This window comes from Mustela erminea, chromosome 4 (assembly GCF_009829155.1).
Source record: "Mustela erminea isolate mMusErm1 chromosome 4, mMusErm1.Pri, whole genome shotgun sequence".
NCBI classification, from domain to species: Eukaryota; Metazoa; Chordata; class Mammalia; order Carnivora; family Mustelidae; genus Mustela; species Mustela erminea.
In genome coordinates, this window is record NC_045617.1 from 130,865,632 (window position 1) to 130,885,389 (window position 19,758).

At 43.6% G+C, this 19,758-nt stretch overlaps 1 protein-coding gene and 1 long non-coding RNA gene across 2 annotated transcripts in view; one reads left to right on the forward strand and one right to left on the reverse strand.

The window, feature by feature from the left end:
• Positions 1-19,758, forward strand: part of LY86 (lymphocyte antigen 86) — a 58,248-nt gene that overhangs the window by 25,207 nt on the left and 13,283 nt on the right. The window contains exons 2-3 of the mRNA XM_032341022.1: positions 7,029-7,115; positions 8,390-8,518. Of these exons, the coding sequence (XP_032196913.1) occupies positions 7,029-7,115; positions 8,390-8,518 (216 nt within the window). The remainder of the gene's footprint in view (positions 1-7,028; positions 7,116-8,389; positions 8,519-19,758) is intronic.
• LOC116589106 lies at positions 11,040-17,166 on the reverse strand. The gene is made up of 3 exons (XR_004285200.1): positions 17,072-17,166; positions 13,363-13,512; positions 11,040-12,791 (listed from the first exon to the last, which is right to left on the reverse strand). It is a non-coding gene; the product is annotated as an uncharacterized LOC116589106 (long non-coding RNA).

Consider the following 19,758-nt stretch of genomic DNA (forward strand, 5'->3'; position numbering starts at 1 on the left):
AGTTAATTTCATGTTGCCATGGTAATGAATTTCCAGCAAAGACATCTCACTTACACATGGAGCCTGACATACCGTCCTCTTTTTAGGGATCCAGTGACCCTTGAAAACTGTCCTGGGAATCACACAAACAAATAAGACACCCCAATCAAAAGATGGCCATGCAAGAAAAGGGACTTCCAGATCCTGGTAAAAGTGGGTGTGTGTGGTAAATGAAATAGAAACTTGCAGAATTGGTAATCATCCAATTTAAGGGAAAAGGAAGTTCTGTTTGTTATTTTGGGAAAAGATTTCCGAAAAATGACTAAGGAGTATCTGCCACTATTTGACTGGGCCCTAGATTTTCAACCACACTCAGAAACTCCATCCTAAGTGCCACAGCAAAATTTCCATGATGATGACGACAACGTCAATGCACTAGCCCCTTCCAAGAGAGCCTTCCTGGTGTTGGCGGGGAGAGAGATTGATACCACTGGCCTCACAACTCAGACTTCTCCAATAACTGCCAGCTCCCACTAAAGCTGGAAGTGAAAGCTCATCTGACCTTCTGGGTCAAGCTATCTGACCTTCTCTCTTTTCCGTCTACGTATCCAACCATCTGACATATTGGAGCGTGCCCCCTAGACTAGATGCTGGTTATCGGATGATGCATAAACACAGCATAGTTCCTAACCACTCACAGCTTATGCCCTGGTGTAACCTAAGGAAACAGACTAGTGATCATTGCCACAGTCACAATGATGGAGCTATACACGGGTGCCATGGGAGACCGGGGGAAAGACAGAGGAGTGAACCCCCACTGGAATCCTGGGGTGGGGTGGTTGAGCTGGACTGTGAAGGTGCAGAAGACCAAAGGAGAAGGCAATCAAAGTTTTCCTATGAGAGGTCTAAACCTCTTTGAAGACATCTACAGGAAATTGGCCTGATTGCTTTTTACACTGCAGATAGAGGTAAACATGTTTTCAGAAAGTCAGAGCCACTAATCCAGAAAACACTGAGTTAGCACCTGCCATTGGAGATGTGTGTTAGATATGATGAGAAGGGAGTTGTAATCAAACTATAAAAGAATAGAATATGATATAATAACATATAATAATAGCAAGGTCCTGGCCCCAGGGATCTGACACTGTTTAAGGAGGCAAGGCATTATCACATAAAGCTTTGAGTAACTACACAATGTTGCCCATGTTACCTGCTAAATAATCAGTATAGATCATAAATTCATAGGAAAGAAAAAAGAGAAAGAGTTGGTGGAATGCAATAACAGTTCCCAAAGAGGTCAGGGTTTGGATAGAAGGGAGAGAAATTATTGCACGTAAGGAAAGTACAGATTAGATCATATCACCTTTTCCCTCTACAATCATCAATGACACCCAAGCACAGTTACTGGCTCACTCTTTGTGATTCATGGGCCATAACATCTCTGTTTGTATACTCCTGAAAATTCAGATGGCTTCTTCAAATCTCCATAGCCCAAGCACTCAGCATTGTGCCTGCCATTGGTGGGGGCCTCCGTATATCCTTCCCAGAAACATTTGGAAGCACTCAGAGACATTTGATTCCCAAGTTAACTGTGGACCATATAAGAGCAAGTAGGCTTGTGAACGCCCAGTTGGAAGGGCTCCTGGGGGTTCCAGCAATACAGCACAAAATGCACCCTGTGGTGATGAATTCTATGCATCAACTTGGCTAGGCTCTGGTGCCCATCTGTTTGGTCAAGATGTTTCTGTGAAGGCATTACATGGGTGTGATTCACATTCGCAGTCCATAAACTTTGATTAAAGCTGGTGATCCTTCATAATGTGCATGGGACTCCTCCAATCAGCTAAAGGCCTTCAGAGAAAATACTAGAGTTTCCAGAAGAAGCAACTCAGTTGCAGCCTGAGTTTCTAGCATGCTGGCCTGCCCTGCAGGTTTCAGACTTGTCAGCCCACACCCACCCACAGTCACACAAGGGAGAGAAAGGGAGAGAGGTCGAGAAAGAGAGAGAGCCATTGCCTTCCTGCAGCAGGAAGAAGATGGACAAACCCAGGGACGGATTTGGCAGAGATGTGGAGGGCCAGTGGAGGTGGGGCTTAAGGAGCATCTGTTCTGCTTCAGGGCAACAACAGATTGTAAAGCGTAAGCAATCAAATTGTAAAGGCATGCACATGCCCCTGCATGCCTATACACATGTGCACACACACACACACAAATGTATATAAAACCTGGTACAATCTGAATATGTTCAGTTCATCGGACCAACATCAGTGTCTTGGTTTTGACATTGTACTATATTATATGCAAGATGTTACAGTGGGGGAAAGCAGAGTGAAGGGTAGGTGAAATCTCTCTATACTTTTCTGAATTTTCCATGAGAATATAATTATTCAAAATATAAGGTTAAAAAAGAAAAGCCCTTAAGCAGACCCATGAGATATGAAAAATAGTAGCATGAGAGTTGTCCCTCCTGTAACTCTCCAACCACCCAGCAAACAGGCTGCAGGGTGCCTGCCAGGTGCTGCCCATAGACCCCAGGTCTCAGCAGCCCAAGCCCAAGAGCACACCAGCAGGGAACCCAGCAGGGGCACCGCCCTCCGCCTCCGCCCCCTCCCAGACCCATCAGCCTTATGTGCCCACTGCCCTCCAGTGAGGAATTACATATCCAGAGCCTGTGCCCTTGGGTTCGGTGTCCTATTTGCTGGTTCTAGCTGAGTCCCAGAACCGGCTAGAAACCGTCAAGGCAAGTTTGTCCTCTCCTGGACAACTGGCCAGCTCCGTCCAGACCAAGAGAGCACAGCCCACCAGCAGAGAATAAGGCACAAAAATGGTTCTGGAGCTGAGATTTGTTAAGATCCTGCCCACACTTAGCCCACCTGTTTATCTGAATCTCTTCTACCCTATGAATGAGCACGAAAATAGCCCCCAGATGCCTTGGACTGTCACTGCCCTTAATATGCAAGGCAGACACAGCTGGCTGCTCTTCCCCAATTTCCTCTCAGCTGTTCAGAGGAGCCTGTCTTCCACACACATGCGCCCCAGAGGCCAGGGACAGTGGGGACAGTTTGGGAGCATGCTGGGCTCACTCACTGCAACCACTATCCTCCCTTGGTCAGAAGCCATAGATGTCAACGAAACACACGGGGCCGGGGGCGGGGGGGACATCTCACAGAGGTTAAGGGAAAAATACTTAAAATGGAAAGATTGTATATTGCATGACAAAGCTTTTGGCCTCTTTGCTCAGCTCATTTGCTGTTCTACAATGAAGTGTCTAGAGGAAACATTTATCTCTGCCCTCACAGCCCAGGAACACCAACTCTCATTAACTTTCCAATTTCATTCCTTCAGAAGATCCAAGTTCAGATAATCCAATTTATATGTATTAAAAATTACTTGAGGCAAGTGTCCAAGGGAGTCCCCCCTCCTGCCCTCCGCCCCACCTGGTAGTTCTCATATTACATAAGAAGGACTACTTAAAAAATGCAACCCACCATCTTTTGTTTTGGTATATGAGTCTGAGGCACTTGTCTGGTAACTGAGAAAGCAATTCTTGAAAGCAGTGGTTCTCCACCAGAGGTGTTTGTCCTCCAGGGGACATTTGACAGTGTCTGGAGATACCTTTGGTTGTCACAACTGGTGGGGGGGGGTTGAGTGGGGGAGCCTGCTGGTATCCTCAGGGTAGAGGCCAAAGATACTGTTAACATCCTATAACCCCACAAAAAAGGATTATCTGATCCAAAATGTCAGTAGTGCCAAGGTTGAGGAAACCCACCTTCAAGTTCTGCACAAGTTTACTACATGTATAACCTTTATCACTCATTCAGCAAACAATCACTTGGAACCCAGCATAATCTTCAGACAGTGTGCTAGGCCCTGAGGCTGGGAGCTGCCTTCCAGTGTCTAGTAGAGGAACGGCGAAGGTCTAAGGAAAATACAATGCAATGCAGATTCTGAGTGAAAATACATATTACCACAGGGAAGGACATGCGTCTGTGAGGCTGGGACTGGGGGACAGGAGGAAATGATGTCACTTCCCCCAAGACAGCTGCAAACTGCATATTCAATCTCAGATATAAAATTCGATCTCAAATATAGAATAAATATAACTGCTAAGAAAGATTACCAAGCCCCAAAGCATTTTTGAAGCAACGGCCTTAATGTTTTTAGATACATATGCATCCTCAGAGAGAAACAACCTACTGTTTTCTCTGTGACTTTGTTCCCTATTAAGATTATTTTCCCAACAGTATTTTTCCAGTACCAAGGAGATGTTTTACTTCCTTCTCCCGCCCTTAGTTTATCCTTTCCATCTATACTTTTAAAATGTCCATAAACACGCTGTGCAATTCTGTAACTGCCCGTCAGATGAGGGATACATATGTAGACCCTCACATCTGTCCTTAGACAGCAGTTTGGTTTGATTCACAATTCTGAGGATGCACGTTCCTAAACATCTGTCCTTTGGCCTCTCTTTTTTGATACTGAGTGCCAACTGTGTAGCAGGGACAATTGTCTCCATAATTCCTGCTCCCTTTCCCCAAGCCAAGAGAAGCCCAGGACGGCACAAACGGGCTGATGAAGAAGGAAAATGAACCTAAGAGAAAATGGCCTTTCCCCAGGAGAATGAACGGCCAGATCCAAGACAGTTTGCTCAAACGAAACAGCACCATAGATTAGATCTGCAAGGCAGAATAGCCTAGCGATCATTTCCATGGCAGATACCGCAGACAATTACATATCTTCCAGGTCAGCAATGTGAATGATAAAACTGTCTGGAACACCATCACTGACAAATGTGAGCTCATAGCTAAGCTGAAATTAAAACCAGTTATAAAACAGAATTATCACATGCCATATGCCCATGCACAAAATATTCCAGGCCATCTTACAAATTAAAGCATTAACATACAGCTTGGAAGCTCCACTTCGCGAATACTTGTACACCATCCAGGGCTGTCATTTCTTGTTTGTTCTTTAAGCCTGGGTTCGAATCTTGACTCTACCCCGTTTATAGTCCTGGGACCCGGGTAAGTTAATAAAAACCTCTCTGAGTCTCTATTTTTTCCATTTGTGAAGGAGGACAATCATAGCTATCTCTCAAGATTGTCATTTGTCATAGGAGTCTGGGTCTCATGGGGAAAATACAGACCATGTCAGTTATTGTAACTGGACAGGGAGGAAGCAGTGACCACGCTGACAGCTGGGAGAACAGAGGGCAGACGTTGGAGTTATCAGAACTTGGAGGCTTCAAAGAAGGTCCCTGTGGAGTTGGAGCACAGATTGCTGGGGATGCAGGGGAAAGGGTTTGCAGCCGAAACTGCCATAAGAGAAGCTTAGGAGCCCATGTAGCTGAGCCTCTGCTGATTCTGGGAAGGTGCAGAAGAAAGCAGGACACTGGAACCAATGGCCACTGCCAGGGTGACAGGCCATCTCCAGGTGACACCCTCAAGGACCAGCAAGTGTGGAAGAAGGAGCAGCTTGCTTCCCCGGCTCAGCCTCAGTCTCCCTCTGGTACCTCTGCTGGCAGATGGCAAAGGAGAAGAGTGAATGCGGAGAGCCCCGACTTTGCACAGTGGAACTCGGAAGGCTAGATTTTGAGCTGAGGGACACATGGCTCCTTTATCCGCTCCTTACCTATACGCAGGGGGTGCTGTCCATGCGTCTGACTGAGGGGCTCTGCGCTATGCACTGGGGAGTCTGGAGGATTCAGCAGAAAATGCTTATAAGGGCGCCTGGGTGGCTCAGTTGGTTGAGCAACTGCCTTCGGCTCAGGTCACCGTCCTGGAGTCCCGGAATCGAGTCCCGCATCGGGCTCCCAGCTGCATGGGGAGCCTGCTTCTCCCTCTGACCTTCTCACCACTCATGCTCTCTCTCACTGTCTCTCTCTCAAATAAATAAATAAATAAATAAATAAATAAATAAAATCTTAAAAAAAAAAAAAAAAAGAAAATGCTTATAAAGTGCGTAGCTCGGTGACAAGGACAACTCAGTTATGATCCGTTCTCTCTCAGACCCAGTGAGAAACATAAAGGAACAGGAACCAGAAACCAAACCAAAACAAGAATCCAGCTCCTGCCTTTCAGAAGTTTCGTTTTTAGGTTAAGTGATATAGGATGAGTCCCAATAGCAGAGTACAGAATAAACCACATTCATACGCCTTGAAAAAAATATTTCACGCAGAACTATTTTAAGAATTCAGAGAAGAGCCAAAAAATATTTGGGGGATGATCAGGGAAACCCTCATTAAAAAAAAAAAAGAAAGATGGGAATGAGCAAGACCTCACTTAGACCACAGCCAAAAAGATAGGACCATTATGCCTTAGAGAAAGCATGTGAACAAGTAGCCTTGGTGGGAATTTGTGGGGTAACCTGACCTCAAAAAATGGAGGATGGATTCCTGATGTGGAGTATGGAAGGAGGAGCCAGTAGGACATTTCCTGACTTTATTCTGAGGCCTAGATGAGCCTCTGGGACTTTCTGAATGACCGGAAGTTATGTATGAAAGATATTATCTTTGCAGTCTAGGTTCCCTCTATCATATCTAGCACAAGACCTTGCATATAATGGAATGTTTGGGAAAAAAAATATGATATTGACTGAGATGGGACGGGGAAAAATTATAAAGGCAGGTCCTAACTGAAAATCTGCATGTATTTCCCTCTTTCAATTCTGTAATAAATGCTTAGTGAAACGTTTCAAATAATCAATGAGCAATTTCAAAGCCAAACGTTCAGGAACTGCAAGAGGTCAAGCAATGACAAAAAACCTAAGTAAGGGTGTAACCCCCCCCCCAAGACCTATGCTCATTTCAGATTGAGAGTCTGCCATAGGAACATGGCATTGACCAACATCAACTATGGGGAGACTGGGGAGGATTACTGATGGCATCATGAATTCATACGAAGAAAAAAAAAAAGTGTGGGACAATATGTTTTTGAATCAATTTTGGTGATTCATGTAGAAAAAAATGATATCGCTGGTGTGACTCTGTAATGGAAGTTTACAGAGCATACAATGTACTCACGCCTAATCTGTTGTGTTCTTCTTGGCAGATCCATTACAAGATTTCGGCTTTTCTGTTGACCAGTGTTCAAAACATTTAAAGTCAAATCTCAACATTAGATTTGGAATGATTCTGAGTAAGTAAAGAGTATCGACGTGAGATAAAACGTTGCACAATCTCTTCCTGGTCCACGCATTCCGATTACTTCCATTAAGGACAGGAGCTAAGTGGCCGGCTAAGCCACTGCCCCCACCGCTGGAATCGGGTCTATTTCCATTTCTGTTTTTAATTCTCTCCCTGGGTAACATCCATATATAGTGGAACTCTCACTGAATGCTGTGTTTTTTCATTGAAAAGACTTGAAGCATTCGTTTCGATGAAATGAGCACCTGGAATCAGTATATCCAACAACAAAAAGAGATAACATCAGTATGTAGGCTTGACGTCTATGTGGGAGAGAGAGGGCTTTTGCTTTGTTATCTTGGCAATGAACAAGTTTACCACCAGCAGTACGGCTTGTCATTTGATTTATTTCATTTCCCAAATAGCTGATGCAAGTTCTTAAACCTTTGACAAAGGGAAAGTTATGTAATATCTCTCCTTCTACCCCAATCCATGAGCTGGGGTACTCTCTGATTGTTTCTGTTTAGTTGGCTGTGCCTTTACAGTTAGTCATTCTATTGCTATAGCTGCTAGAGTATCTCCCTTCTAAAGCAGTTTTATCAAAACCAGAACTTAGCGTGTGGAATCATTCCAGGGAAATGGAGGGAACATCTCTGGGGACCCAGAACTCTTGTGCATCTTTGTATTTCCAGAACCTTACCCAATATCTGGATTCTATAGCAGCAGCTGAGTAATAAAAGAGGACTGAAAAGAGGAGTAGGGGGAACATAAAAAGGAGGAATGGAGAAAAAGACAGAGCCCTAAAGCCTCCTGTGTCATATGATACAATACCTACCTAAAAACTGTGGGGGGTGGTGACGCCACCTCACCACTCTCAGGGGAGACACGTAATACTATGCAGCTGGGAAGTTGTAGAAACCAGGTCTGCGGCCATCACCTTGAGGGGGTGCGGCATCAGGGCAGGGGAGCACAGCAGAGTGCCTACCTTGCTCTGAACAGATCAAGCTCGCTGAAGGGCCACATTCATACCTAGGGCTGCTGTCATTGTGCTTCTGTGCTGTTTTACCAAAAAGAAGGAAGGAAGGAAGGAAGGAAGGAAGGAAGGAAGGAAGGAAGGAAGGAAAGAAAAGAAAAGAAAGGGGAGGAAGGGAGGAAGAAACCTGTTCCCACACAGGGCAGGCTTCTGGAAATAAAAGGCCCTTTGGTTCATGCTTCTATAAATGTTGAATGCTTTGATACGCAGCGAAACCCACGCTAATAGTAAAGCCGACTTCTCTTTCCCTTTAGGAGAGGACATCAAAGAGCTGTTTCTTGACATAGCTCTCTTCACTAAAGGATCGCCCATTTTGAATTTCTCCTATCCCATCTGTGAAGAGGATCTACCCAAGTTTTCTTTCTGCGGAAGAAGGAAAGGGGGTAAGTTGTCTGCCTTGCCGACTGCTCGCTGTGGTCGAGAGAGGGATGAACCATGGCTTCCCGTGGAGGCCACAGCCCCGGTTCTGACCCTCACCTTTGGACCAGCTTAACCTTGCTTATCAGCATGTGTCCCATAAAAATAACCATGAAGCCCATTTCACACAACCTACCTTATACACTGAGTATAAAAACCAAGTGAAACATGCCTATGAGATACTTTACAAACAGAAAAATGTTACTGTTCATTGTGGCACCTTGTAAAAAAAAGAAAAAGAAGAAGAAAAGAGGCTGGCATCAGAAAGAACTTCCCCAAATCCACTGAGATTCAAAGTATCTTCAGGTTTCTCCTCAGCAATCTCTTTAGTGACAGGGTCTCCGTGATATGGGAATGGACTCTGAAAAAAAGAAAAACAAAGTGAAGCTTTCTAAATGTCACTGTTGTATTGTGTTCTTGCCCAGTTGAGTCCTTGACTGACGGGGGCATTAGGTAGCTAGATTCAAAGTACACAGCATAAAACCATGACACCATCTGCTCCTTATTGCAAATCACTAACTGCCTACCTCCCTGCTGTACATACCCCAAGGAGCACAAGAACCCAGTTCCAGCCAGCCCGCACCTCCCTCTGAGTCTTGTCTTCCCGCAACATCTTCACCACGGCCCTGAGATGCCTCTGTTTATTTAACTAAAACGTCGATGGGATCTCTGACCATCCTCCCGGAAGTCACTCTCCTCTTCCTTCCCAGGACATCCTTCCCTGCCCCAGTGGCCAAGGGGGAGTGCACCCTTAACCTCACACCCCAGAAACCTCCATCTGCTTATTTCCTCATTCAAGGAAGCCAGAGTAAAATCACCCAATTATGCTTTCCAAACAAAGAATATAGAAGAAACTGGGGTTCCCTTCCCATAACAAAGAGGTGTGGACAGAGGAAGTTTGTGCAGGAAAAGAAAACAGGGAATTTGAGAAAGTTGCAGGCCCCCTGAAGCTGGGTGGGCGTCCGTTCAGCCTTCCCTCCTCATCCTCTTCTCTGTTCCCCCAAGTGTGGGGTGCATAACTGTATTGGCACAATCATTTATTACCACTTGTCATCCTTGGTAGATAATGAGCTTCTTGGTCTTTAAGCCCAGGACTTCAAATGTGCCTGCTCCATGGGGGGTACCCAGCACTGCGCACTCCTGCAGACAGAAAGAGCTCACATCAGTTAGCACTTGTGCCAGGCACTATCCTAAGAGCTTCACAACCAGTCAGTCATTTACTTTCTACCCCAACCCTATGAGCTACGACTTATAATACTCTAATACTGAGCCCAGAGCTAGTGAGAGAGCCATGGCTCGAACCCAGATGAGCTGGCTCCAGGACCCATAATCTTAGTGGCTAAGGAACGAATCAACCAAAGGAGAAACAAGGAATTGTGCCTTTTGGCCAGGACTTTATTTGAAGTCATCATTCAAGAACTCTTTCTGGCCTGGGATCTGACTTTGTTTCAAATAGGGACATTTTTTTCTTCCTAGCTAACCTACCATAGACTGGTGAGTCAATTTTCCTCTCTGAACTTATTAGAAATATTTTTGATTGATTGGGTGCATTCGTATCATTCCCCAGCATGGTGAGCTCCTCGTGAGTTGATCCCTCTTCTATAGCCAGTGTCTACAGTTTTATTGGCCTTTATTTTGCTTATCTTTCCCATTTTACCCCCACATAAGTGTCCTTACACCCAAGTGTGGAAACAAATACGCTTGGAAGCACTATGAGTTTAGTTAGAAAGAATGCATGCTGTGTCAACTTCATTCGTACTTCCTTCTAGTCCCAGAATCAAGTCACCCTTGCTCCCTCCTGAAAGATGGAAATGGGGTCTGGTCTGATTTTCCTGCCTCCTTACTGCTGGCAGGGTAGTCTTCTCAAATACAGATTTGATGAGGCTGGGGAAAGAGGCTACGTTCAGCCAAATGAATCACTCCCTCTGGATGTTCCTGGAGCATCTCATTCCTACTTATCTCAGCTAGAATCATATCCTATCGTGTGGGTTTCTCCCTCCTTAAACTGTGAACTCCTTGAAGGCAGGAATATTTCTTGCTCCCCTCTGTCTCTGGAGACTTGGCAAAGAGAGCCTGACACAGAATAAAGATACAATAAATACTTGTTTTATTGAATTTTTATATGATGGATTGAATGCAATATACCAGCTCATCTTAAAAGCGACTATCTAATGATGCTTATACATGCCACTAAGATACAAGTGCATCAAATCCTAGCAAACAGTGAATTATCTTGGCCCTCCATGTTTAATAAAACCTGTTTTCCCCCCATATGAATAGTTTTTTTTTTTAGATTTTTTTTATTTATTTGTCAGAGAGAGAGAGAGCGTGAACACAGGCAGACAGAATGGCAGGCAGAGGCAGAGGGAGAAGCAGACTCCCTGCCGAGCAAGGAGCCCGATGTGGGACTCGATCCCAGGACGCTGGGATCATGACCTGAGCCAAAGGCAGCTGCTTAACCAACTGAGCCACCCAGGCATCCCCCCATATGAATAGTTTTAATAGAATTACTAAAACAGGAGAGATATTGTTCCCCCAAACTGAGATGTCCAATTCAGCTCAGCATCTCAGAAGGCTGGTGCTTGCCTTTTCTGAATGCAGCCCTATAGCCATTTTTTTTTTTTTTTTTTTTTTTTTGCTTTATTGCTGCAGGGCTAAAACCTGCATAGGCAGCCTGAGAAGCCGGCACTCGGGGAATTACCAGGAAATTTCATACCGTATAAAACAATCACAAAACTGATATACAAATGCTTCATGAACAAATAACTAGGTAAATTATATATGCCAGAAAAACTAACATCTTAAATGTAGTGGCTTCTTGGGTTATTACGCTTTGCTTTAACCCACCCACAAACCGACTGCAAGAATGATTCTACGGGAAGCAGTGATTAATTTTAAGACCAGAGGGAGGGGGTAAGTAAAGAGCTGAAGCCAATTCAAACCCAAGAACAAGCTGCTGTTGACATATTAAGCAGGAAACAGAGTCCCTCTGGGGTTTGAAGGTCCTTCTTAGCAGAGCAGTGAGAAAACTTGGTGTCTACTGCAGGTGGCACGGGAAGGTGTTTGATATCATTTGTTTGATATCATTTCCAAGGCATTAGTATGCATTCCTCGGCTCCCTACACCCTGCTGGCTGTTCTCCAAGCCAGATAAACTACAAAGTGGTTCAGGTTTAGTGAAACTATGTGGATAAAATGTATCCTTCCCTTCTGCATCTTCCCCAGCTGGCTCTAAGGCAAGAGCTCATTTTAGTTTTTATGGTGTGATTAGCCATTTGAGGGCGATAGCCTATGTGTCCAGTTATAGGGGATTGATCAAGCAGATCATTGTTCAGCCAAATGCAGGTTCGATGTGCTGTGTTTTTAAATGATGTTGCAGGAAACTATTAAATTACTTGAAAATATACTCACAAATTTTGTGAAGTGACAAAAAAGCTTGCATGAAAGAGTACTCACTGTTGGATACTGTTTTTAGTAAAACATGTGTAAGTGTATGCACCATTGAGCTCTGAAATAGCATACACTTAGGTACGAATGGTGGTCAGCCCTCAGTGGTAGAACTACTGATCTTTGTTCTCATCTTTTTGGAAATCTCTTCTGCTTTCATAATAAATTTACAAGGTTCTTCTTTTCAATGTGAATGAGCACTGTAGGAAAGAATAGAGAGGATGAATTCTCTTCTTCCTCATCCTCTTTTCAAAAAGAATCAACCTACTTAATAGTCAATGATATTTGGAGTTAGAAAGTTCTGAGTGCACGTGTGGCATACAATGTCCAAGGATCTTTCAATATTCATTCTGGGTTACTCACTTTCCCCTTTACCCAGCTGTAGGTTCATTGAGAAGGAACCAAAACAGGTCACTGTTTCACTTTGTTCGTTGTTAATGTTCCCTTATTTCCTTTCTTGACCCTGGTGGCATTGGGTTATGCAGATCCATTGGCTTTACTTGATCTTGGTGCTTTCCAAAATGGCATCAGTTTTTAAGAATAAACTGGGATTAAATCGAATGTCCTAATGACCACAACTGATGACTACTCCTAAGGAGAGAACAGTAATGTCAGCAGAAGCTCCATAGCTTTGGGCGGGTCCACAATGTACCAACTATGCCCTTACCCCAGTGGATCTCAATCTTGGTTGTACATTAGTTAGACCCACATGTGGCTTCTCAGCCATGGAAATGTAGCCAGTCTGAACTGAGAGGAGTTATAAATGCAAAGTCCAAACTTGACTTCAAAGACTCTATATGGAAACAAAGAATGTGAAAGATCTCAACTATTGTTATATTGTTTATATACTGAAAATATAATATTTGTTATGTACTATGTTAAATTAAATTTATAAATATTATATCATATATTAATTATTTATCAACAAAAAGGATTATTATTGACATGTTAAAATTAATTTCACCTTCTTAAACATAGTTACTAAAAACATGTAAAATTATACATGCGAGTGTCATTATAATTTTATTGTCAATGCTCCATTATAATTTCCCTTTACTATTTTGGACATCCCAACACCCCACACCCCAGACTAGTTAAATCAGCATCTTGAGAGGAGTGACCCCCACCAGGTGATACCAGTGCTCTGCCAAGGTTGAGGAGTCCTACCTTAGCCCCAGATAGGGATAGTTCAGTAACAAATCCCATTATCACAGCATCTAATAAGCGCCAGAAACCTTTGCAGGTAAGTTCTACATATTAACCAATTTATGGCTTGCACCAGCCTTGTGAAGGATAGAAACTATTGTTATTATCCTCATGCAGCAGATGAGGAAACTGAGTCCCAAAGGGGTTAAGAAACTTACCCAAGGTCACAAAACCACGAGGTGGTAGACCTGAATTTCTCTCTCCAGGAAGCTGAACTCCAGGAACTTGCTCTAAACCTTTCCGTTACATATTCTCTTTGAACATCAAGAAGATACTTCTGGAAAAGTATGACTCTTTTCAGCTCTCCACTAGAATTGGAAACAAGGATTTAAAAGGTACAACAAAATTATAAGAATCAAATAATCATTTTGGGCATAACCAGCCGTTAGATAAGGTGGTGGTTCCCGAAGTGTATTTCTGAGACCAGCAACATCAGCATCATCTCAGGAATTACCAGAAATGTGCATTTTGGGCCATCACCCAAAATTATTAAGTTAGAAACTCTAGGGTCAGGGCTTAGCACTCTGTCTTTTAACAAGCCCCTTGGGTCACAGATCAGCAAATTTGTTCTGTGAAGAGTAAGGTAGTAAATATTTTAGGCTTTGCAAGCCACATATTCATGTGGTTTCTGCAGCACAAAAGTAGATAGAGACAATATGGAAACGAATGGACATGGATGTGTGCCAATAAAACTTTGTCGACACTGAAATGTAAATTCCACTTAATTTTTCTGTGTTGTTAAATATTATTCTCCTTTTGATTTTTTGGAACCATTTCAAATGTAAAAACCATTCTTAGCTCATGGCTGCTGAAAAAGATGCATTAGGGGTATTTGACCCACAGACCACAGCCTGTCAGCCCTGCTCTAGATGGTTCTGTCGCATACTAAGGCTTGAGAACGACTGCTATAAGGAAAACGAAGACTCAGGGCTCTTAGCCAGAATTCCTGAGCATAAGTACTCCCGGGCTTTCACCAGGGTGAGCACTCACCTAAGGTTCAGGATAAATTCAGATTAGGTTACTTTGGAAAATGTTAACAACTTCGCTCTAACCTATGCTTTGCCAGGGCCAGCAAACCAGATCTGCGGCAAAGAGAGGGGACTTCACATAAAGACTGGTGCATGAGCCGGTGGCAGGGGAAAAAGAGACCTGTTTGAAAACACCAGAAAGCAGGATTGATGGTCTCCGTCCCTCCCATAGCTGCCATTTACAGGCTGGGGACAGAGGGCTCCTCTTTCTGGAGGATCGTTTGATCTGTCTGGTTCTCGGTTGCTTCATCTATAGAAAGGAGAAACCATAATTGTTTTTCAAGTAATAGTGAATACTAAATAAATAAATAAATAAATAAAAGTGTCACATGCCTGGCACATTAGAAAACAATAAACATGGCAGTGACATGTCTCTCTGCCTCCTCCCCTACCTGAGGGACCTAGAGGCAGGGGTGAAGCAGCTTGAAGGGACATGCAGTGGCTTATATACCGGGCTAGGGTCTCCCACGCAAACAGGGTGGGGGCAGGTGAACTAACACTGTGCCACGTGCTCCGGGTCCCCGGATTTCCTGAGGAGTAAATGAATAAGACTCTTCTTGTGTCTTCCTATTCCATTTTGTTCTTTTATCTCAGTCTAAGGTCAGCCTCTAATGTTCTCATTTTATGCTCCCAGCTTGACTTCTTTCCAGAATGAGTAGAAGTGGAAATGCCCACTTCCATCCTGGAAATGTGACATCTATCCACAGAAGTGTGGTTTGTCCCCGTGGCCCCAACAAGACTAACCCACAATCGCTGACATAAAAACTTCTACCAAAATGTGGATTTGTTAGCACTAAACTCCACCACGAATAAGACCCTATAGCTCTGCCTTGGAAATGAGTTGAGTTCACTAAAGTCCCTTTCATTCCCTTCTTCATGCGAAGAACATACTTTGATATCCATTCTTGACAAATTGGGGTTCACTTTGTTCAGTGACTTTCCTAGAATATCCTGTCTCTGGAAGATGAAGATGAAATGAAAAGTAGAGTGTAAAACTGGTAGTGGGATGTACTATTGGACATGAAACTGAAGGATCAATGTGGGAAGTAGGAAGAGATCCTTCCTGGACACATTCCACCCAAATAGAAAGTGGGGCAGGGGGACTCAGAGGCACAGAGAGGCTCAGGTTTTGGCTCTCCGGAATATAGCATGGAGGGGTAGATCCTCTACTGTAATGAACCTGGAGATTTGGGCAAAAACCTAGATTAATACCCTAAAATAAAAAGAAAGAAAAAGGATTTTCACTCGTGATGGCAAAGACACATCAGCTGTCGGACTTGATTCTGCCCAAACCTCTTTGAGTACAACCCAGGCGAAGATCATTGGTTTCACAGCACTAAGTAATAATTGGCTTTCAAAAATGATTTGCTTATTGCTTCATAGGATTAACAGGTGAATATTAGCTGAACACAACCCCTTGCCAAAACCAACTAAAATTAAAATAAATGCTTGAAAGAGCTAAATAAGAGCATCTCATAGGTGTGTGTGTGTGTTTGTGTGTATGTGCGCGCGCATGCACGCGTGCCTGTGTACACTAGGTATATATGATTTTAAAGTAGGAAACCCACAGGTCAAAGGCTTCTCTCTGAGACCTTGGCTGCCATGACCGACATGGCTGAGGCACAATGAAAAACTGGGAAGACTTGATGTCATATGCACGTCAGAATCCCAGGGAGGTAGAGAAATCAACAGTCCCTACAAGAACTGCTAGTGCACGGTGCACCTGTCTCACTCTGGACAGGCTAACCACCTTCCAGGAAGAGCAAAATCTGCCAGTAGTTACGTACAATGGATATGGACACACTTCAGGCAATATGTGGGCCACAGCAACAAATCAGCTGTGGATTTAATCTTAACTGCGTCTGGAAAGCTTGTAATTAAAATAAATATTACGGTGACACCTTTTACAAGCTGGAGAACCCTTTAGTCAAGGAAATAATTGCTCCCTGGTTTATCTTTTATGTAAAGCTGAATGTTCCTACTTTAAGTGTTTGTCCAAAGTGGGGAATGCATGGTAATTAGATGAATTTCAATATGCAGCAGAGTAGATCCCATGAGAACTGTACATAAAGTCTGACATGACATTTCCCACAAGGCAGATATTATCTCTGACAGCAGCTAAGGGATCCTGCTATAATATTCATTGATTTTACGTATACAAATAAGACCAAGGCAGAAGCATAGGGGATGTTCGTGTTGGCTACCTGTCCTCCCTCCCCTTTGTTAGCTCGGGTGTCTGTCATCTGTCCTGGTGTTATGCTGGATGAGTGCATCCGGCCATCGTCTGAGCTTCATTAATATTAATTGCAGAAACGTCTCAACTTCAATGTCTGTAACGATTCAGAATTGGGTCTGAACAGTTCTATCTAGATGAGCAATTCAGATCTCATCAGCTAGATTTCTACTGCTCTAGCCCTCTCTGTTTCTCTATGCTCCTTTTCACGGGTCTGTGAAATGGAGGAAGTTTAGAAATTGCCTAGATTTGGAGAAAAATCCCATAGATGCTTTCCACAAAATGTCTATGCCTTGCACTGCTGTAGTAAAACACAGGACAAAAACACCTTCCAGGCAAGTGCTCCCTTCAAGAGTCTCCACCATTAATCTACACCGACGGTCCTGACAATCTCTATAAAGCACGCCCACAGCCAGGCACCCCCACCGTGAGCCCCACTTTTCAACTGTTTCACATTCACTGCACACACACTAACGAATGCAAGCCCCAGGATTACGGTCATTGATTTCTGCTCTGAGAGAAGGGGAACAAGCGGCTTTATCTGAGGCCTCGATTTTAAAATATGGCTTCTCTGGATTGTCACCTCTGTCCCACTTGTTTGCTTACCTTTGGTTTCTAGGCCATTTTAGGCCACCTGCTTCTGCAAGCTGCTTTGCTTCAGGCTTTCTGCTCTGCTGTCCCTGTAACTTCCTTCTCAATCTCTCCGGATCCCAGCTTCTCAGCCTTTTTCCCTAGATGACAAGAGGGCTTAGATGGTGACTCTTGTGCTTAGTTCCACTTTCCTTGGATGAATCAATAGACCCATGAGTGGGGGGGGGGGGGTGATGGTTCTCAGCTACCTGAAAAATTTCAGTTTCTCCTGCCATTGCGAACCCCACTGTCATTCTATCTCTGCAGGAGCATGCTACCAATCTGGTTTTATTCTCCAAGACTTTTCTGGGGCCTGCCTCATCCCACTACAGGGATGCCTTGGAGAGCAAGAGGCTTGGCCCGGCCCAGTGGTTCTCAAACTCACACATACATCTCATCACCTGGAGGGCTTGTCAACTGCACCCCCAATTTTCAATTTAGTACATCCACAAGTCCCTGGATAAGGGGCCCCCACCTTGAGAACCACTAGCTTAGGGATAAGCACAGGGTTTGAAGCTGCACAGAGGTAGATCATCACTGCCACCCATGTTTATGTGACTGCAAGCAAACTACTCCATCTCTCTGAAAAGCATCCCTTTTTTCCTGTGTACAATAAGGAAAATACAAGTGACCTCATGGGACTGTTAGAAGGAGAAGACGTGGTAATACATGCAAAGCCCTTAGAGCAGAGTCCGGCACAGAGTAAGCACTCCGTGCATGATAAATGGAAGCTACTTCAAGCAGCTGATTAGGGATTTCTCAAGCAAGGGCTCTAGGCCCCTGAAGTCATCCATCTCAGAGTGGAAGTCTGCATTTTAACAAGGCCTTCAGGGGCAGTAGAGCTTTCGAGGTAAGAGGAACAGGACTCCAGTCCAAGCTGCATACCCTCTGGTGGCTGACACAGGGGAGTCTCCGTGGGCCCTTCGTGTCTTGAGAGAGAGCTCATTTGCATTTTTCCTGGCACTGGACATTTGAAGCATCATCTTCACCTTCAGACCTCCTTCTCTTCATGTTTTATTCTTTGCCTGCTTCCTTTGAGCTGCTGTGGGTTTGCTGGTCAGTGGTCACTGTTGCAAAGTGATGGAGAAAGTCAACAAAAACACAGGTGTGTGATGTACTAGCAGAAAACTCATGCTCTTAAACTGCAAAAAACAGAAGTCAGAACAATGTCACCCTGGAGAGCGTACAGCAACGACCAAGCAAAAGAGGACTTTTTGTTGCAAAAAAAAAAAGAAAGAAAGAAAGAAAGAAAGAAAGAAAGAAAAAAGGGAAACATATTGCCTATTAAGGAATCCTACAGCCCTGAGAAATTTCTATCTATAAACAAATTCGAGCCCATCTGTAAGAGCCAATAATGTGTTGGAACGGTCCTCTGCCATCAGTCACAGTTTCAGTTTAGCTGAACCCAGCATATTTCGACTAATGATGACCTAGGAACAAAGCATTTTTTAATTTTCTAAGATAATACAAGCTCCTTTATGAATTCCCAGCGTGTTGTAGATTTTCAAAAGTCTGGCTCAACAGCTCCCACACTTCCATGTAATAATCATTTATGAAGCCAATTAAGAAGGCCAACTCCCAGCTCCCTGGACCACTCCAAAACTCTGATCTCACAGTTGCTGGTATTTGCATTTTAACAAACATCCTGAGAGCCCTGATATGCATGGACCTCAGAGACCCCCCAGTCTGAAAAAAGCCTTCCTCTGCAATGTCTATTCCATTATTTCCCATCGCATTGCTGTTTCCTGTGTCTGCCCCGGGTTTCTGGAGATCAATTCAATTTCTCTTCTTTCTCTCCAGCAATGTCTTCTTCATTTCCATTTCTGGAAATCCAATCAGCCCACCAATTCACAAGTTATATTTTGAGAGTTGCATTAAGTATTTATCCACTGAAATTCAGAAATAAGTTGGTAGGGGAAAAAGAAAACTTAAATTTTCTTTCCCTTCTCACTGCCAGAAGTTATGTATCTCTTGGAGGGAAACTGATCAGCCTACAAGACCAAAATGTCTTGTAGGAGGAATAAACTCGGAAACAAATCATTTCACCTTCTAGGCCCCAATTCTTCATCAATGACTTAATAATTGGCACTGTCCGGGGGTACGGTACCTGAGTGGCTCAGTCAGGCAAGCATCTAACTCTTGAATTTGGCTCAGGTCGTGATCTAAGCGTTGTGGGATTGAGCCCCACATCGGGCTTGGTGCTCAATGAGGAGTCTGCTTGGGATTCTGTCTCTCCCTCTGCCTCCGTCCCTCCCGCAATGTGCGCTCACTCTCTCTCTTAAATAAATAAATAAATATTTTTAAAAAATAGATAATTGGCACCATTTGGTAACGGAGCCACTAGCCACAAGTGGCTATGGAGCACCAGAAATGTGGCCAGCCCAGAATGAAATGTGTTTTAAGTGTAGAATACACACTAAAGTTTGAAGATTTTGTGCCAAAAAAAAAAAAAAATGGTATAAACAAGACTTCCAAATAGCTCTTTAATATTTTTATATTGGTTACATATTGAAATTATAATATTTTAAGATGTGGGTTAAAATATATATTCTTAAATTAATTTTACTTCCTTTTTCCTTTCTATAAAATGTAACTACAAAAAATTTTAAATTATGTATGTGGCTCACTATCCAATATGATAGCCGCTAGTCACATGTGGCTAT